Consider the following 21,902-nt stretch of genomic DNA (forward strand, 5'->3'; position numbering starts at 1 on the left):
AGAAAACTACAAGCATGGTGTCTAATAGCAACAAGTGTCTGAGTTTCAACAATATTAACACTAAATTCAATCCACTGACAATATACTATATAATATATATATATAATATTACATATTATGTGTATGAATCTCGGAACATTTAAGACCAAACGCGGATATTTTCACCAACCTATTCTCAGAGGGACTTCATTTCCCATGAGCGTCCGTGTGTATTATCATTGGTATTACGTAGTTACCAGCGAAACCATGGAAACAGCTCATGCAGAGCTACACGGACAGCTCGGCTCTTTCTCGTCAGTTTGGCTGAGGAGGCTCGGTGTAGGCGGGACAGTGACTGTCAGCTCAGCTGTTAGTCAGTGAAATGTTTTAAATATATAAATATATATTTCTGCGTGTCGTAATACGTAGTCACTACAGGTATCTCGCTTTCTTGTCTCTATTTGAACAAACATTAGCCGGCTAGTTAAGCTAGGTTGACTTGCTAAGTAACGTTTGTATTGTTGGAAGAGCAACACGGTGTTTCAGGTTTACAGAGACTTTAACAGAGGATGCTGGAGTCAATAAAAGTGACAGGTAATGTTGTCTTGTGTTTCTCTTATTTTCCATTGACTGTAGGTTGGAGCTCTCCTACTTAGTATCAGGACTTAAATGTAATACCGTAACAATAGCAATATTATGCTTATTTTCTTAAAACTACTGATGTATATTAGTAAAAACGGATGTGCCATCCTTTTGTGTTAGCACAGTTAAAGGAGGGTAAATGAGCTCCAATGAGTTATTAAATCAGTTGAGTTCTAGAGTAATATTAACGAACACAAACAACAAACGAATATATTTAATATTTAAATACTCTGGTTAACATTTTTAATAGCATTATTAGTACTGATCAATAGTATTTATCAATAACGCTTCTGTTATATATTGTACTATATATATTTGAATGTCTTATTTTCTATATATCGTTACATAGCCTACTGTAATATAATGTACATATTTTTGCACACTCTTATTTTTCTATATATATGTTGTTATATATTGACATTTAATATACACATTTTAACGTTTTATTATTATTTCTATTTCTTAATAGAATATCTTGTTTAGTAACTTGAGCAACTGTAACGCAACCAACCCCCACCCCCCCCCCCCAGGGATCAATAAAGTATTTATGGTTCTGATTATGATCTAGGAAACGATGGATTAGTTCATTATAGTTCATATTGTATTATATAAGGTATCTTATCTTGTCCTACGCATTTGTGTTGGAAAGACTCCAACAGCAGCAGTCTAAAAGGCTGAATTCTGGTGAGCTCACTCCGTGCTGAATCATGCTGGTTATTGCTTTGAACTCACATTAGGACTCTTTGATATTTAAATTAATGTGATGGGTGAGATGGATTCAGCATTAATTCATTTTGTTGTGCTGTTGAATCTCATTCAGTTTCAGGATTACGTCATACATTTTGGTAACTTTGAAAATTCTTGTTGTCAAACTTTTCACACCAGTATTTACCAGATAGGAATGCTATGTTGAGTACCTAAAAGTGTGAGCTGATAGTAGCCTGCAGTACCACATCAGTTGAAACTGAATGATGAAGCAGACACCCAGCTCATGTGTTTGATAATAGTATTTGATTCGGTGGCTGAGCAGGCCAATGAAGCTCCAAATTATACTCTAACGATCATTACTGTGCTGCAGGGTCATTAGTTTGTGCTGTCTGTGGTTGCATGGATTCCGGCTCAGTGCTCCTGTCCGAACAGAGAGATGACATCCCCAGGTCTCCTTACTGGAAATCGCACAGCCACTCTAACTCTTTCGCTGTACTGCCCTGTCTCTGGAGACATGATGAGAATAATTTCCTCTGTGATAGCAAGACTCATGGTGCATAGCCATGGACTGCTGACATTACAGAAATCCAATAGATGTCAAATTATGTTTATTTGTGTCAGATCATGTTATGATTGCAGAAAGGGGGAACAATAGTTGTTCATTTGCTTATAGAGATGTTAAAACACAGGTTATCACACTGAATACAAGTTTGGGCATCCGTTTATTTGGTACCTTCCTTTTTTAGCTTGCAATAGATCTAATTTTATCCTGCCTTGATAAGAGGATTAGTCTATCAAGCTATCAATAAAAGATGCACGTGAATTCTAAAGTAAGCAGCAAACAGACTGTCCTTACTTACTGGTCTCTCATCTTACTTCTTTCAGAAAGACTCCACTGGCCAGAGGTAGAAATGTCCAAAAAGTACATCTTAAACTCAACTGACAAGGCACTGAGTCCAAGCCAAGTGTACCTGGAGAAGATATCTTCATCTGTCCTCAAAGACCTCTTTAGCGCTGGCTCCAGCAGCTACAATGTCCTGCTGCAGGCTGAGGAAGAGGAGAAGAAGAGCCCGAAGCAGTCCCCGCACAAAAGACCAAAACCATCATTGAAATCTGGCTCCACGTTGAGTAAAAGAAACCGTCCAGGCATGGCTCCTAAAAAGGTGCGTGCTGCAGAAGGTGGCAGTAAACCTGCACAGGCAAATCGTGTCCTCTCAGGCAGCTATTCCAATGTCCCGAAACCAGCACGGAACATCGCAGTTGTGGGCAGCACCATGGGCCTGACCCCTCGCGCAGTTCCACAGCTCAGAAAGGCGTGCATCCCCAATTCCCCTCGCACTAAACTTCCCTCGTTGCACAAAGCAGCGATCGCACGGGAAGTGGAATATGCCAAGAAGCTCTGCATCCTTTCAGCCATCAAGCCATCTAATGTTGAGAAAGAGAAGGCCAAATTTTTTAAGTCTGACTTCAACTACAATCCACAGTTTGAGTACAGCAACCCTGTCTCTCCACTTGTCCTGGCCCGGCATAACAATGCCTCTGACCATTTTCTCACACAGGTAAGAGTGTGTTTGTGTTTGGAACAATTTAAAGGACAAGTGTGTAGAATGTAATGCATCTTGCCTCGCACTCCCATTCCAAGCATGTAGAAGAAACTATAGTGGCCACAAAACTCTTGACAAACTTTAAAGGTCCTATCTAGAGCCAGCATTTGGTTTGTCCATTCTAGGCTACTGTAGAAACATGGCAGTTCAATATGGCGGCCTCCGCCAGAAGAGGACCCACGCCCTCTGTATGTAAAAAGGGCTCATTCTAAGGTAACAAAAACAACAATTCTTATTTCAGGTGGTTATAAAAACATACCTATGAATATTATATTCCATTTCTGACAATAGATCCTCCTGAATGTTCCATGGCCTTGTTTTTTTTTAAAATAATTAATTTTAAAAACACACTGTTACACACAATCACAACCTAAAGATATTCAGTTTACTGTCATATCATATGTCCATCATATAGTACTTGCATTAACTCGAGACTTGAGAGCATATTTTTCATATATGTAAACAAGAAATATTTCAAATAAATTGTTATAATCTCAGATAAATATATAACTTATTTCTCATTGTATAGTGACATTTGTTTTAGCCAAAAGCCGACCTACTGCTGCTGGCTGCCAGCTGAGCTCGGGGGCTATGTAGTGAACCAAGCATTGTGAATTGTATCGAATTGTGAGATGAGTGTATTGTTACATCTCTAAAGTGTCACACCTGCATAAACTGAGGTTAGTAGCAGGGTTGCAAGCAAAGTCATGTTATTGCCTTTGGACAAGGGCTGCACAATATAGTAAGAAAAAGTCCATAACAGAAAAACATGTTTTTTTACATTTGGAGAACAAGGTCTGTAAGTCAGGGTATTTCAGAACTACAGTTCTTCATTGTAATGCTGTTTTGTCACACATTTTATCTTCATAAAAAAGCTTCAAAAAAGCTTCTTGGAGATTGCACATGGCCATATTGTGATTTAATTCATATATTAGTCTCCAAGGTACTGTATCAAGGTAAAGATGAAATAGATAAAGTCAAAAACCTGAAACTTGCTTGCTTGCATGCTGAAAGTACACTCGGACAGTGTTGTGCAAAAATCCACCAATTTCTGGCCCAGAGGCAGTGACAGGTCATTTATCACATCTACAACAGTGTCCTTAGTGCACGAGGTTGGTGCTGAGCTGGCTGCTTCGAGATCAGCAACCTCCATGTGCCAGCAGTCAAGTTGGAAACTGTGATCACAGAGACATGCTGCCAAGGCTGTTTTTAGCATCAGGGCTGATCAGAGCTGATGCAGGGTGAGCCTATTGTCTAAGTGAAAGTGGAAAGTGGCTAGGATTAATCAGTTCAGGAAACAAATTTAGCTTAGCAAACACTGGATGATTAGTTTAAAACTGCCTCAGTGGGTGTTTTAAATCAACGTTAACAGTATGAGCACATAGAAGAATCACACGCAGTATTTGCAAGTTCAATCACCCCACAAATTAATGAATAAGGGCATAAGATCAGACGTGTGGTGTGTTGCAGGCTCTTATAGTAGCACAAGTATACAGAGAGTAAGACAAGGAGTGAGTGAGCTCAACAGGAAACGCAGTAAAATGATCCTGTGGTGGAGGATGCTTGTGCTTGTTTGTTTATTCCTGGCATCTGCCCTAGTTTTTCACGCTTTCTTCCTCTGTCTTGAACTTTGAAAGTGGACTGTCACTTGAATTACATTTGTCTTACAGTATGAAATTCATGGATTTTGTCAGGGAAAAGAGTGCAGTGTAGAGTATGTATGGGAACAAATCCAATACATTAAACTGATGATTTGCAACAATTCATGAGACTGGGTTCACAATATGATTCTCTCAAAATTCCTTTTTACAAAATGAAATTAAAGACAGAAAAAGATGACTTAATTTCTCAGACAAAAATCTCTTATTTTCTTTATAATTAGGTCAGTAGTTATTTTATATATATATATATATATATATATATATATATATAAATATATAAATATATATATATATATATATATATATATATATATATATATATATATATATATATATATATATATATATATATATATATATATATAAAATAAAAATAAAATATAAAGCTGCAGTCAGTAGTTATTTTTTATATATATATAGATATATATATAGATATATAGATATTATATAAATATATAAAAATCAAATCAGGTTCCTCTGGCTCCTCCTAGTGCTCCTAGTGACCTTTAAATACAGATGCTTTGTGACCATGAGAAGGAGACACAAGAATGGGTCTTCAAGCCAACAGCCCAAAGAGTCTATATCTTTCTCGGCTAGGCCAGTATTAGTCTATTGCTATGAAAAGAGATGTTTTTTGTTGATGAGACCTAACAGGAGCATATAAATAGAGAAAAGGAATTAAGGAAAGACCAAGTATAGAACTTTGAGGAACCCCATCAGAGCGCTTGCCAATTAATGCCAGCTTCTCTATGTCCCATAGTTTTTCTGTAAAAATTATTTTACTGTTACTTTTTTTTTTTTTCTAAAAGAGTAGTTTGACTAACTAGTGTTTGTTAAATATCTGTCTAATTGTCTGTTGGACTTGATTTTAGCAGTGTACAGTAGTAGCAGGTATTGCTACCACTTTGGAGCACCAAAGTGAAATCTTGCCAAGTACTGACTTCGAAAGCATCAACAACAGAACACAGTCATGGGCAGCTTGATGATGAATTCACATATCTTGCAGGCAGTGCACATCATGGAGCTTGCCCTGCAGCGATATGGCAGCTATGAGAAGTTTGAACAGGTCACTGGGGGCAACCTCCTCACCAAGAGTCGCATCTGGCACAACGTCAAGAAATACATGGAGAAGGAAGGCTGCTTGGGGGAGGTAAGAGGAAAGGCGACTCAGGCTTATTTGATGATGGAGATGCATTGTGTTTTATTTGTATTCTGTCGTGGTGTTATATTTTTTCACAGTGTGATTCTAAGACAATGACAAACAACACATTTCTGGCAATTTCCACTGTAGTAAAGAAAAAAAAAAAGGCTGCAGAGCCTGGTACTTCTCTGTGGCTGTAGTCTGCAGTCTGTGTCATGGTGGATTTGTACATCATCATTACACAGCAGCAGACATCATCAGGGCATCTAAGTGAATGAGCTCCAGGGAAAAGTAAGACCTAGCAAAAAGCCGCCACTTCAATGAAGTCAGCCTGCACTTTGCTTGCAGCTGCATTTATGTAACCATCAACAAATACACATTACATCACCAACTTAATAATGTTCCACTGAACACATTACACCACATATACATGCACCTTGTGTATGCTTGGTAAAGTCCTAATGGGATTAGACATACACGTGGAAAGAAAATACAATGGAGGGAATTGCATTAAAGGTGAAATCCACATAAAACCATGTGACACTTGCATTTATGGGCTCATTTTGTTGAGCTGCTGCTACAAATAATAGAAGAACACATTTCAGCAATGTAAAGCATCAGTGGTTTAGGACTAACTCTAATTATACTTTCAGAGTCTTGGCCACAAAGATGTGCAAGGGTTTGCACAATGTCAGTGTTGTCATGCGCCCATGTCTGTGAGGGTTCACACTGACATATTTGTGGACATCAAAATGCAGCCCAAGATTTAGGAAAGCACACGCCAACTGCACATCTGAATATGTCCGCCTACGCAGACACCTAGTCCAGTATAAACAGAACACATGCTCAGCTGTCTGGCCTGCTGTTAACATTCTTGTCCATTTCAGTATAGTGAATTTAGTATGCCTGCCTCTCAGTTTAAAAAAGCTGACAAATACATAAAAAAAAAAGTTCACAATGATGTCAACCCCCTATTCTGTTGTTTTGGGGTCTGGGCTACTGTAGAAGAGGTCAGGCCAAAATGTTCTCTTTTTTTCTCTTCTTTCTAATTGCCAGCAGGCCCAAAGATTTGTCTGATTGTATTTAACCTTGTGAGTAAATTACTTCTGACTTGATTTATGAGCTCAGTAAACAGTTTCCTAATGGGTTTATGGTCTCAGTCTCTAGTTCCAGTCTTCTTCCATACAGCATGATGTTCATTTGGTCCCATTTAGAGTAAAATAGACCATAAGGCAGGGTATGCTTTAGGGCGTGGCTACTTTGTGATTGACTAGTTGCTATCTCTTCGGGTTATCAGTCAGATCCAATCAGGATAGAGTCGCAGCAATGTGTATACTCCCCAGCTCCACACTCTCGTCCAAATGTGATCACATCTGGGTCCAAAATTGCGACAATCAAAATGAAAGTCCACAAACCAGTGGCTGACGTCAGAATGGCTCCGTCCGCTACTTATTATATAGTCTATGGGCAAGACAGGAAACTGTGTGGAAGGAGTCACATAAGCAGCTGAAGGCAACATTACAGAAGTTATAAACTATACCTTTACTAACTATACACACCTAAAACACTTATTGTTATTACTCTGTTAATGTCTTTGGATTCACTTCCAACCTTGCTTTTATTGTTACATAGAATAAAGATGATCAATACTTTCTGAACAACAGGTCAATCACACCCTCTCTGTCTAATTTGCTGGGCACTGGAGAGCCTTACTTTTTGAATCAGACTGGACTCTATGTAAGGCAGCATCATGTTGTTAATAGGGAGGACCTTGCTTTAAGTGCACTCACACTGAAGCCTTAGACATCCTTCTGAGCCACATCCTTCAGCTCCACCTGGGGAGTTCCAAGAAATGAACAGATGTACCATCTAATGCAGACTAATACAACAGCCATGCAATACTGTAATTTTGAGTGTGTTATGGTGATCTTATAGTGTTATTCTTGTTGTCACTACTATCTTGGACTTGACAGGGTAAAGGACAATACGACAAAAAAGTAATCAACAAAAAAGTAGCACTGACTCCTATCTGTGTTGATAGATTGTAGTCCAGGTGACAGACGACCTTCTGTCCAGAGCATCCATGACAGTGGTGAACGGCAGACCCACATTGACCATCAACATCTCCACTGCCCGGGAGCACTGGCTGGAAGGCATGCTGAGGCATGAGATTGGTGGGTACAGTAGCTCTCATACATGTTTATTTTTAATGTGGGCCTCCTGTAGGTCACCAGGGATAGTTCACCAGCAGACATTCTAATGACAAGTCAGATACAGTATCTACTAAGAAACTTGGTTTGAGTACACTGGATCCGTAGACCATTTCCTGAGTTGATGTTGCTTCAAGTAAATGTGAATTTGAACTCAGATATAACTATATAAATAGTCCTTGTCTCTGTCCACCAGGCACACATTATTTCCGTGGCATCAACAACTGTCACCAGCCGTGGAGCAGCAGTTTGGGCAGGAAGAAGCACAACCTGAAGCCTCTGAACCCCACAGAGGAGGGCCTGGCCAGCATCCACAGTGTCCTGTTCAGGAAAGACCCCACTCTGTGGCGCGCCGCCCTGCTCTACTACACTGTCTATCAGGCCAGCCACATGTCTTTCTCTCAGCTCTTCCACAATCTGGGACGCTTCGTCCAGGACCCCAACACCCGCTGGGACTACTGCGTCCGAGCCAAGAGAGGCCAGACCGATACCGCACAGCCAGGTCAGAGTTTGCTGATATGCAGCCAGTTTTAGGCTTGATTACAAAGTTAATGTAGAGTTAGACAGTTCAACACTGGTTGTTTAAACCTGTATTGATTCACATGATATGTTCAAAATATTAATATCAGCCTTTTAATATTGACACTTGACAAACTTCTGACCTCTCGCATTGCAGGATGCTTCAGTAAAGATCAGGTCTACCTGGATGGTATCCTGAAGATCCTGAGATACAGAGACAAGATCAACTTCTCACTGCTAATGGCTCTAGGAAAGGTGAGGCAGCTCAACTTTCTCTGGTCTGGTGCTGGTGGTGTCATTAGTCAGTTTACTGATTCACTAAGCAGCATTATCCACAGCTGAAAGTCTTTTTAATAGATGTTTTGGTGATGTCAGTCACAACCTGAATCAGGCAGGTTGATTAATCCTGATCGGCCATGCCACTGCTTCCTTCTCTTTAGCTACAGTCACTGGTTGAATCCAAATGTCTACCTTCCGGCAGACCCTTGTTTCACTTGTTTCATTTGAAGTTCCTGCAGCTTCAAAAAGACCACAACAAATGCTGAATTGTCAGCTTCCATCCATTTCTCGACTTATCTTTGTCTCAGTGGCAGCATGCTAAGTAAGGTGGCCCAAACATCTTTCTCCCTAGGCATACCCTCCAGCTCTTCCTGGGGGATCCCTAAGGCTGGAATCCAGGGTCTCTTCTCTGTTGGATGTGCCCGAAAACCTCCACAGGGAGATGTCCAGGAGGCATCCTAATCAAATGCCCCAATTACCTCAGCAGAGGCTGACATTTGCACGGCTTCTTCTGCTCCACCATACAGCAATGAGGATGGGTTCTCCATATCAGAGTAGCAGATAAGGTCTCAGTGTTGTGCTGATTGTGTCCTGAAGGAAGGTGAATACATTATTTATCGGACTTCCCTTTAAAGGCTAGTTTTCTTGGGTTTTTCCTCACTACTGCAGATAAACGGACCTGCTCTGTTTTCTGTTTTCCCTTCAGTGGTGTCATGCGTCTAATGGTATCTCCCCTCTGCTTCTATGACGCCACTAACAGCAGAACAATGTCCTTTGTGACATTCATTTGCATGAAATAAAAGTTTAACTACACAGAAGAGGGTTACAGTTCAGATATAGAGGCCTTGCTGTCCCTAAGGAGAGAACAGGCTGTGTTCTGCTTGAGAGGACCAGAAGCCACTGATTAAACAAGGTGCTCATTCCAGTGTAGATGTTGAATGTGATGTAAGAATCAATGTGTTTTTAATAACACCACTGCGGCAGAATACACTAAATAACTTTAAAGCTACAGTAGCTAACTTTCATAAAATAACTATAACTTATATTTGCAGAAATCTTCTCTATATCCTGACAGTAGAAAATGAGACAGATAATCTGGTTCCTCTACTGAAAAGAAATCTACTGGCCCTGAACCAAAATAACCAATCAGGGCTGAGAAAGATGCTTTGAGCTGATGGTTGAGTTTGCTTTGAGAATGATACTCAACATTCAGCTATCTTCAGGCCACCAGCACAGATTGTCTCATGTTCTACCGTTAGGATATAGTGAAAGTTTTCAGCAAATACGACAGTTATTTTTATAAAAGTTATCTACCACAGCTTTAAACAAATTTATTTATTTATTTAAAATATGAAAGAAATCAATCAAAAACCTTCCTCATGAGCAAAGTGTGTCACTCACTTTTTCACTTAACACAGAATAGTTTGATTTTGAACTGGAAGGTACTTTAGCCCTGATTGCTGCGTGGCTTTCAGTCCACCACTTTTGTTTCAGACTGAAATATCTCAACAATTGAATGGATTGCCATTCATTAATAAGTGCTTTTCTTCTAGTTCCGTCATCAGGTCAAAATGTCAATTTGTTCAATACTTTTGTTTATGACCAAATACCTGCTAACTGATGACATTGCCATCGGTCTCAGCTGTACTTTGTTAGTGCTAACTCACTAATGCTAGCATGCTAAGACAGTAAACTAAAATGAGAACAGTAGTAATCATTACCTGCTAAACATGTACACGAGCATTTGCTCAATGCCCTGCTTGCCAACATGCTGGCATTAGCATTGAGCTCAAAGCACCACTGAGCTAACAGAGCTGCTAGCATGGCTGTATACTCGTTTGTATGATTTGACTCTACTCACTCTTTCTTTTTTGTCAAAAGTTGTGGATATTACCTGATTCTTTTTTTAGTATCACCTCTGTCGTAAAAACTCGGCAGACCACTGATTGGTCGTCTTAGTCGGAGAGAAGCGACCCTTGCGCGATACGGACAGACAGCACCGACTGCAAATTGCAGCCCGCAAAACCATGCTGGGGTCAACTGACAAAGTGCAGACGGTCCTTTGTTTGATTGTTGATGAAAGGATCTCAAAAGGAAAATCTATCCTCCATTGTTCCTGTGCGCTTGAGTCGATCAGCTAAGAACCCCCCCTACGTTGACAGGGTACTATTCATAGAGTAAACGTAATTGACACGGTACCTGGTACATAAAAATGAATAGAGTCAAGTAGAGCCAAGCCTTGCCCTGCAGTGGAAACATGGCATTAGTCTTGTTTCAAGTAATTGTTGCATTTCAGCACTGGTTCTGGCAGTGAGTTCCAGTGCAGCAGGTTACTAATTCTGTCCCTTCTAATTTCTGTGGGCTCAGGTGTCGTTTGAAGACGTGGACCGCCTGAAAGCCCTGGCTCAGATGGAGAACGTCCGCATCCCACACTTCATGCAGGACCAGGCAAGGTATGCTGAGCAGCTGACGAAAATCATGGCGGTCAACCAGCTGACTGACGAGGAGCTCAAGACCATCATCTGATCCCCCCCTCGCCCACGCCCCTGCACAAACCTGATCACACCAGAATACCCACTGCCAGCCATGGCCCGCATGCATCACCACCGTCACTGTGCATGGTAACAGAGTGTGCGACTTGTGCAGCGTGCTGTATTGCATGTAGTGTAGAGTTGTGTTAGGTACAGGGATACATTAGTTTAATCTGATATTAGCTTTTATTAAAAATCTGTTGTTGCTCAGTCATTTCTCCACAGATAGAGAAGGAATCACCCAGAGAATCATTTCAATATGTTGTGTTTAGGCCTGGATGTCGTTTGAATTTTTTAATCAGTGCCAATACAATCCAAGGATTGTAGTATCAATACAAAAATGATACTTTTTCAATACCATACTTTTCTTTGCTATAACAATTACAAGCACTTGGTGCCAACATTTTTTTACTTGACTGTTTCTGTTTTGTGTGATACCCAGGTTTAAGAGGACTTTCATTAATTAATATGAATTAATATCCATTGAAACATGTGAGTCTGACTGGAGTTTTCAAGCTTATATTGACATTTGAGACTTAAAAATCTATTAAAGCTAGCCAGTAGGTAACTTTCATAAAACTAACTTTTTGTCATATTTGCTGAAACTTTCTCTATATCCTGACAGTAGTACATGAGACAGATAATCTGTGAAACAATCAGCTCCTCTTAGTGCTCCTAAAGGGCATTTGCAAGAATCTACCGGGCCTGAATGAAAACAACCAATCAGAGCTGAGAAAGATAGAAAGATGCTTTGTGTTGGAAGCTTGAAAATAGCTGATTGTTGAGTCAGGCCCGGTGGATTCTTGCAAATGTCATTAGAAGCACTAGACTACCTACCTACCCACTGCAGCATTAACTGTTTACCGTATGTCAGCTGATATGTGTTGTTGAAAACAGACACATCACACGGACAAACATATTTGATCAGGATCCCTTAAATTTGGCTGTTAAAGAATTGTGACCGAGACATGTACTGAGATTTTACAATTGAAAAATACACTTGTCATTACTTAGTGGGGGGAAAAATTATGTTTTTGATTTCAAACATATATTAAGGATTTCTGTACTCTTGTTATTTAGCGGCCAATATATACCTTTCACTTTAATTCAAAATTCAAACCCTTCAAATAACTTGTACTAGTTCATAAAAGACACTAGTCCTGTTTCAATCAACATATTTTGAAATATCACATTAGGAAACGTTCTGACTTAGCAAACATCTAAGTCACATGACTGATGACAGTCTCCTCATCGCTCCCATGGCTCTATTATACATCCATGATCGCTGCACAGAGATCTGATGGAACCTTTCTCACATTAACCCATGAAACAAACAGATATGTCATATTTCCATCCTGTTTTCTGCATTGTTTTTCACTGTTTGAGGTGTGAATGATGCTCTTTTAAATACACCATCTTGTTGCGCCCTTTTCTTCTTGTTCTCCGGCTGCATATCTCAGTGAAACAACTCCCAATAATTGCAAAACGCTAGCGGATGGAAACAAGCATTCCTTCACATAATCTTTTGCAGAAATTTGGTTAAAATTTGGGATACATGTTGATGGAAACACAACTACTGTCACTTTGATCCTTTGCGTGTCCTGTTTCCTTCAACAAGGTTATTGTTGTTCTCTCTAGTCCAACAGATTGTTTAAAGAAGTGACATCACTAATACCTATATGTGATAAGCTCAATTAGCCGGTGATATCCGTCAGGCTCCAATATGAATGCTGCTGCAGAGGCACTTTCACCCTCACAACAATGAAATTCTTGGAGAATACCTGAATGCTTAATGTTTTTGTGGTGCATGAATATGGTTCAGTTTAGACATTTTAGTTTTAGCCAAAGTCAAAAAGTTGTGGATCTGATTCCAATGTAAGGAATCTTTGTCTTTCTCTCATGCACCTCTGATCTAAGTGTACTTACCTACTGTTTTATATCCGTCTCTTTAGCGAAGACTCTTGCACTTTGTTTCCTCTAGATACCACTTAAGGTTACTATTTTTGTAGTACAGATTTTAGGCATTAAAACAGAGTTGTTGCTGGAGGGAAAGATTGTGAAAGCAGGAAGCAGCTGTGTCTTACTGAAGAGAGAGGGACCGATAACCGTGCAAGTGCTTCATCAGAGTTGTCACACACAGGCCTGCTAATTAAAGCTGATCCTGTCAGCAATGTTCTACACTCGCATAAAAGAAAATGTCCCAAAAGGGTGAAAGTCACCTGTAATTCTGTGTGTGACAGTTTGAAGGTGTGTTCCTCATTATGCTCTATGAAGCCCTAGTGGTCCAAGTGCACTGACTTGAAGCCCTGTTAGACTATTTGCACTTTGTTACCTTTAATCTACCTTTTAGACTGCACTGATATGGGCAGTTACTATGTTGGTGTCATTTATACAGACTGGTATATTTAGGATTTGTGATACTTGATGAGTTTGACCTGAGAATAAGAATAAGAATGACCTGATATCGGGTGCACATGTGCTGCTCTGCTCCCTCAAAGACCCCTTAAATGGTACAGTTTAATAACATGGCATTTCTGTGTGATGTTTTCTATTTGTATGACTTTTTTTGTGATATTCGTAGGTAGAATCTTCGAATAAAGTAATACAGTGGAGTTGTGTGCTTTGTTGTGTTTTTTTTCTTTGTATGTGCTTGAATGATCTGTTTTTATCTACAGACACCACAGGTCTCCTGAGGAGTCCGCCATGTTGAACCACCATGTTTGTACTGTAGCCCAGAACGGACAAACCAAACATTAACTCTGTAAAAAAATTATTAGCCTAGCCGATATCACTGAGCTACAGAATATAGGCTACTCAGCTCAGTGTCACAGACCAGTTTCCTGATCTGGAGGAGCTGACCCACACTCTGAATGAATCAGTAACCAAATCTGTCACAACAGACACTCCTGGTCTGTCGGAACCCTGTTCGGAGGTGTCACACTGCCCCATTGATCAGCATCTGGTTTCACTGGGAAACTGGAAACCACTCAGGGCACCGAGTGGTGACTTACAGCTACAAACAGTAACATGCTGGACAGTGGGCATCAATCTACAGTACACTCACTCACTCACACACACACACACACACACACACACACACACACACACCTCCTTTTATCAGACATGCTTGTCCTTCAGCACAAATGTACCTTTTTCCATTCCATTTTAATTTTTAACTTTAGATCTCAGTATGCTGAATTACACTCTATTGTCGTGTCCTGAGCCCAATCCTGTGTTGAAGGTTCTCTCAGACGATTTGAAACAAGAGGTTTTATATGGATGCAATCAACTTTAAGCTTGTTATTTAGAGCACCTGTCCTGCTGACGTGAGAACATGTTTTCATCAGATGACGAGACAGCTGATGTGAATTATTGTGAAATTGAGCCACCTCCCCACTAGAGGGCAGTAGCACACAATGCATTTTCAAGAGATGACCTACAACTGCAGAGACAATCCAGAGAAATCCTGAAATCCCATGGGTCAGTGAAATCCATATATATATTAGGAACAAAATGCAATATCCTTACTGTATTAAATCAACAGACACTAAGGAAACATGTTAATATATTTATTGTTTATTATATATATATATATATAATTATGTTCTTCAAGGAGCTGTGGCTGCTCACCATGTGACAGATGAACACAGGTGGGTGCAGGTGGAGCTGCATGGAGTACAATGGGACAAAGCAGAGGCTCATAAGAAGCTCATGAGACTTCAGAATATTTTCAGGAAACAAGCAGCGGCTGAAGCAACTTCATAAGTTCCTGAACTTTAGCTGATTTGTGTGTTTCTTGTGAACAATGAGAATACAAAGCTAGATAAATGAAATGACTAAGTCTTGGCCCCTGACTGGATTTCTTTTACAGATGTCCCAATGGCCGTGAGTCTGTCCAGAAACACATACTTATATATGCCAGTAAGCATTCTGCATTCAGCCGTCCAGCTGTTGAGGCCAGAACCCTGAGTTGGATTATTTTAGGCTATTTATTTTCCTCTGTAGATAAAAAGAGCTCATTTTAAAGTAGCGAAAAGACAAAGATTCAGCTGCCATGTTGAGCCGCCATGTTTGTACAGTTCCCGGGCCGTTCCTGTGCTGGTGAAGCTTGGGGCCATTATGTCTTACACACTGGACCTTAAAGTATCTCCTTTGCTTCACGTAGGTAAACAAGTATCCAGTATTCTGTGTTTCATTATTTTAGGGTCACTGCTGTCCCACAAGACAAGCAGAGACTCAGAGGAAGGACTGGGAAGGTTCTTTAATGGCAACACTTACACCTGGGGTCAGTATATTTTAAAAACAAAATTCTGATCCAGAAAATATCGGTAGGTCTGATAGAGGAAGTAAGAAGCATGATGACTCTGCCACACTTTGGCTGTAAAATGTGTTTCAGTCAAAAGAAGAAGTGCAAAGTACCAAACTGCAATGTTCTGCCTGAGCAAAGGAGGTCTATTGCAGAGTGCCGATTTGCATCCATTTAGTTCAATTTCACATTGCACTATGCTGCAAAAATATTTGGTCCTCAAAAATCATCACATTAACACTGAGACTGGAAATTGGATTTTATGCACCACACATATGGAACAACCTACAGAAGCTTATGAAATCAGACAATCATGTTAATCATTTTTAAGTGACATACAGCACTATGAATGTATCTATATCCTCTGCAATAATATTGGCCCTTATGTACAAATAACTCTAATAATATTAAATGGTAATGATTGTGTTTTACATACGGGTCATTTCCCTTCATTTTCTTTAAAATGAATGAATAATAAAATAAATATGTTAGATGTGGTACATTTATGTCAAATATTATTTGTTTGGTAAATATATCACAACATACCAACCCCGTCACCTGAAAGAAAGAAAAGTATTATAATTTTTTAAAAATACCTGTAATGTTGCAGGCTCCAGCATGGCTGGATTAAACCACTAGGGGGCCCTATCAGCTTCATCATGGGTAAAAGCTCATGGGGAGGGATGCTGACAGGATGCTGACAGACAGGAAAGCCTGTGACTTTTGGGGGTTTTCGCATGTGGTATAAATGTGTTATTATGGCCTAGGGTATTTGAATATTTCTGCAGACTGGGGTCCATAAACAGTATTGGAATTGCATAAACTGGGAATGAATGAAAAGCTGAGATACATACTTCATGCCACCTCAGTCTAAAAATTCTGGAAACAATCCAATATGCACCCTGCAAGGCAGATATGAATCTACTTTTCTGTCAAAAGAAAACAGAAATCTATCCATAGTGTATTACCTACCCATAGTGTATTCATAACCACCTATAGTGTAATTATATCTAGCTGTCTGTATATAATGTCAACCTCATAATGTAAATATCTTAACTTAATTGCTGTATATATCTTTGTGTATTCTTTTCACTCCGTTCATTCTCTTAATACTGTTTATACTGTAAATATCCTGCTAATATATTCACATATATAAAATGTTATTATTACTTTTTAACATTTTTGTACATATGCACATTACTCTGCACTTTACTGCTTTGCACTTCTGGTTAGATGCTAACTGCATTTTGTTGCCTAGTACCTGTACTTAAAAAGTAAAGTTGAATCCAATCTAAAAAAATGTGCCCTCTGACTATTTGAGCACATTAAAGGTCCAGTGTGTAACATTTAGGAGGATCTACTGTCAGAAATATATTGAATATTCATAGGTATGTTTTCATCACCTGAATATAGGAATTGTAGCTGATTTTTTTAACCTTAGAATGAGCTGTTTTTTATCAACAGATGCTACAGGTTGCCTTCCATGGAGCCCACCATGTTTCTACGGTAGCCCAGAAGAGACAAACCAAAGGGGCTTACACATTTTTGCACCATAGTGTCTCCTTTACACTGGGAAGGGTAGGGTGAAGCAAAGGACTTGCAATCTACAACTACATCACTAGATGCCACTAAATCCTACACACTGGACCTTTAAGAATGTGTGGATATAAAACATCAAATCTGTAAAAAAAAAGTACTGAAGTAACTGATCAAATCTATCTATCAAAGTATCTGATGACTTGGGTGTCTGTTGATCTGTGTATATCTCTGTGTTTCTGGTTTCTTCAGGTCAGTGGGCTCTACGGTACATTACTCAAAGTGTTAGTTAGAATTCATATTTTATTCAACAAGTAGTTTAATTTAGTTGCCTCTGAGAAGAGCCTTTGGATTTTTTTGTGCTTGAACACTGATCATTAACATGCTGACTATTACTCAACAAACATCAGTTTATTCATCCACCCAGCAGTACCTCCTGACACTGATTCCATCTCTGTGAGCAGTATTGGGGAGTTGTGACCTACATGTAATAAAATTAGTAGTTTAACTACACAATTTGAGCAGTTAAATTACTTTCCCCCCCAATGTTTGTGAATGTTTGTGAAGAAACTTGGACTGCAAAAACTATAGGTGTTATGACTCAGTATTTAGATTTGTCAGCTATGATTTCATTGTTTAAAACCTGATAGCTCACCATGTCCTTGCTGCAGTGACCATGGGTTTGAATCTGACTGGTGGCCCTTTGCTGACAGTGTCAATTTGAAAAAGAAAGAAAAAAGAGCTTTGGAGCGTTAGTTCATCTAGTTTCATATGATATCTGTATCTTAACTCTAGCTTTAAAACAGAGCCCACTACAGCCTCTGAAAGACAGTGTGAATGGATAATGGGATGGCCAGTCACATTTCAGGGGTGGCCAGAACCACACATACCCCTTGGTCCCCCATTTACCCCAGCAGTACATATATCTGCTCTCAAGTCTCAGTACCTCATCCGGTATTTATGCTGGGTCCTTGCCCAAGCATCCTGTCCCTGTTGTGCAAACCTCCCCATGAGCTTTTACCCATGATGCAGCTGATGCAGCCCGTACCTTCTTATAGCCTGCAAACATTACAGGTAGTATTTAAATATTATAAGTGTGTACTTTTAAAATATTCTTTACTCTACATTTGGATAAAAAAGATTTTCTTTTAAAATAAAATGTAATTTCAGATGAGGGTAGGTAGGCTATGTTGTGATATATTTACCAAACAAATAGTATTTGTAATAAATGTATCACATCCAACATAGATAGATAGACAGATGGATAGATATTCCTTTATTTGTCTTACAATGGGGAAATCCCAATGTAACAGCAGCAAAGTGGATAGAGAGAAAAAAACAGTATAAATAAACAGTAAGAGTAGGAAAATAATAAAAAACACTATGTACAAGAGAAAAAACAGTAAGAATTCACAACAACAGATAACACAACACAAAATAGTAGCAGCAGCAGTTGCACATGTGCAATAGATTGCACAGTAATTATAAAAAAAGTACAATATTTTCCTCTGAGATGTAGTGGAGTAGAAATGAAAAATACTCAAGAAAAGTAAAAGTACGTCACATTTGTACCTAAACAGTACTTACTCAGTACTGAATGTACTTAGTTCCTTTCCAGGATATCTGGTGCTAACAAATATCCAAATATTGTGTTTCAGTCTTTAAGAGTCAGAGAGGAGAATGAGTCTGTGGAAAAGCTCACGGTTCTCATGGCCAATCTGTCCATCAGAGGACAAACTGCTCTCCACTGGCTGAGAGAGACAGAGGATGTCGTCATGGAGGACCTGTCCCTCCAAAATGAGTCAGCTAAGAATCCACTGGAAGGCCAAAGGCAGTGTCCAAATTATACATTTTTTAGAACTGCAATTTGAGTGTAAAGCAGGAATTGTGCTTGTAGTTTAGCAGAATTGGTTCAGGGGGTTGGTGCATGAGTTACATGTTGTGGTCATTGTGTCTCAAGTACCAGTATTTGTGTGTAAACAATTGAGAAAAACTGTAATAGTGAGGGTTGGTTACCTTCATGTTTCTGATGTAGTCTGGGATTGGGCCTTGACACAGACACTGATATAAGTGTTTTTTGTTTTGGAGTGTTTGTGGAGTGTTTTGGACATACAGTAGTTTTATGTAATGTCCCACATTGTTTTTGCTCATTAATCTTTTTCTCTCTAGTCTTAAAGATGCTCTGGTACCAAGGTTGTGGATGTCTAAGGGTGGACAGACTTAAGGGACAGAGTGTGGGAATTGGTGGGAGGTACACTACACAGGGCCTCTTTTATTCAGACTCTTAAAAAATGAATTGGGTGTAAAAGTTAGAAACTGTACAATTAATCTGTATGTGGACCACACTATTTTCTATACAACAGCGCCCTCTGTTGACTGGCTGGTTTGAAACTTGGATTTTGATTTTTGTGTTGTACAGCAAACTTTAATTCACCTTTAATTACTGTTGAACTCGGATAAAACAAAATGCATATTTTCTAGAAAACTGACAGTTCTCTTAATGGGTCAATTCAATAATGGAAAGGCTATCTTGATGACAAGCTGTGTCATTTTATTTGCAAAGAAAAGTATTTTCTAGTTAAGAAATATAAGCATACAGTTACAGTCTTTAAACAATACCTATATTATTGCAGGCTCCAGCATGGCTGGATTAAACCACTAGAGGCCCCCATCAGCTGCAAGATGAGTAAAAGCTCATGGGGAGGTTTTTTGGAACAGGGACAGGATGCTGACGAACAGGAAGGGCTGGAAAGCTTGGCCATGGAGCCAGCACAGATGATCCGACTGAGACTTAAGAGCAGGTATATGTACTGTTGGGGTAAATGAGGGACCAAGGAGTTAGTGGGATTCAGTGAGGAGCAGGTTTAGGTGACTGGCAGAGGGCCTGAAACTCTGAGTGCATCTGGTGGAGAGATGAGAAATGTCCACAGAGAATACAGGGACTAGAGGGGGGGTGATAGAGAGGTATGGCAAATATCAAAATGACATAAATTATTCTACCCGTAAAGCTGCACTAAGCAACATTTCTTTACATTAACATTGTATGAAATAACTACTTGAAACTTGCAAGGTGTTGTTCATAGTGACAAACCCACAGAGAAGTATTACCTGACTTTAGTTACTCTCCACTCTATTGAGCATTTTAGCCTCTATCAACTCCTTGTTTTGGTTTTACAGCCTGCAGACTCCATTCTCATCAGCCTTGCTTCCTGATTGAAAACAATAACAGACAATAAGGTCCTTTCAGCCCTCCAAATATCCTCCACTGCTTCTGACTACTGAGAACTGTGAGCAGCACCAGAGACTGACAGCTGGCCTACACACTCTGAGGACATGATGTGAATTTAAATATGTTCTAAATAAAAAAAATCTTTCAAACTTAAAGATGTAATACTGTAACAAGTCCTGGTTAATAAGTGTTAACAAGGTGTGCCACAGGGTTATGTTCTAGGACCTCTTTTATTCAGTTTTTTATAATTGAATTAGGTGTAAAAGTTACCTGTATAATTCATCTATATGTGGACAATGCTATTTTCTATATAGCAGCGCCATCTCTTGAATAGGGGCAGGATAGTGACACACAGGACAGGCTGGAAAGCTTGGGCAAGAATCCAACATAGATGATCCGACTGAGGTGCTGCTTTCACTGTAAAAGCTCTGATAGACCCACTGTACACTACCTGTCCAATAGCAAACAGCAGACAGACACAGTTAGAGACTAGCTGGGGAACATGGTGGAGCATTTAGCTGCTAAGAGACAGATATGTTCGCCATTTTACAAGGGGGTCATATGTTTTCATCCAAATGCAATGATTAGCTCTCTTTCAAGTCAGCTGCACACATAATTATACTCTCTCAATTCAAATTGATCTGAGTATTCTGTATATTGTCTGATCTGGTTTTCTTGGAATAACATCTCTTCCATAGGTGTGTTGTACTGTGGAGCTATTCATTTCTGTGATCAGTGATTGTGTGAGGATTGTCCTCTTAGAGCAGTGTATCCCCTTTGAAATATTTTTCCAGCCACGTACACCCTGAGCAGTGCAAAACATTTTTCCCAGAAAAAAAAGAGCCTTTATAAAGAGGTACAATACAGCACTGCGCCTTCAGTGATTTATTAAGAAACACACTTAAATGCTTCATATTAAATGTTTCATCACTAAATTCATGGTAATTTTCATCATGGTGTAATAATAATTACTTACCGGTTATATTTTGTGGTTTCACAGGTCATATGACACTTAAAACTAGAGAGACTCCGGTTTATACTTTAGGGTTCTGCCGACAGGTTTGAGAAAATGTGGCGTCCCTTGCTGGATTATTATATGCTAAATCTAAGCTTTAACTCCCATATGTAACCTACTGTCATTGGTATTAGTTTTGGATACACTGCAGCATTTATTGTTGTTGTTTTTGTTTGTGAAATGTAATTTGCATTTAACTAATCTGTAAAACTGAACAGTGCTAGGTTTTTGCCCTTTTATAAGCAGCATTTTGGAGCTGTTCCTGAGCAGTTGAGGCAGCAGCAGTGTCCTCTGATAGCACTCTTGCACTGGCACCTCTTTTCCATCACAGAGGAAGATGGCAGCTCACGCGTGCACCCAGAGGCCTGGCTTACATAATTTAAGAGTGCAGCCTTCATGAGCTCTACAGCTGAGATGTTATCATCCTCTCAACTGACAGAACAGATGAGGGTTACAGCACAGCCTCTGAAGAGCTGGGTCGTTCGCACCATTCTGATCAGATACTGCACTTATCTGCATTAATGAGAGTTCAGACACGGCTG

At 39.5% G+C, this 21,902-nt stretch overlaps 1 protein-coding gene across 1 annotated transcript; it reads left to right on the forward strand.

The window, feature by feature from the left end:
• Positions 1-256: 256 nt before the first annotated feature.
• On the forward strand, positions 257-13,886 carry matcap2 (microtubule associated tyrosine carboxypeptidase 2). The gene is made up of 7 exons (XM_051390852.1): positions 257-573; positions 2,215-2,888; positions 5,601-5,744; positions 7,777-7,909; positions 8,142-8,447; positions 8,622-8,719; positions 11,111-13,886. Exons 1-7 carry the CDS (start codon positions 549-551, stop codon positions 11,267-11,269), a joined length of 1,539 nt encoding a protein of 512 aa, XP_051246812.1. The 5' UTR covers positions 257-548; the 3' UTR covers positions 11,270-13,886.
• Positions 13,887-21,902: the final 8,016 nt, after the last annotated feature.

Source organism: Dicentrarchus labrax, unplaced genomic scaffold (assembly GCF_905237075.1).
Source record: "Dicentrarchus labrax unplaced genomic scaffold, dlabrax2021, whole genome shotgun sequence".
NCBI classification, from domain to species: domain Eukaryota; kingdom Metazoa; phylum Chordata; class Actinopteri; family Moronidae; genus Dicentrarchus; species Dicentrarchus labrax.

Bases quoted from the DNA above. Each gene is read 5' to 3' on its own strand.
- matcap2 (XM_051390852.1), top strand. From the start codon at position 549: ATGCTGGAGTCAATAAAAGTGACAG. The intron at 2,889-5,600 runs GTAAGAGTGTGT...CATATCTTGCAG, and splicing joins CTGACCATTTTCTCACACAG to GCAGTGCACATCATGGAGCT. The intron at 5,745-7,776 runs GTAAGAGGAAAG...CTGTGTTGATAG, and splicing joins AGGAAGGCTGCTTGGGGGAG to ATTGTAGTCCAGGTGACAGA.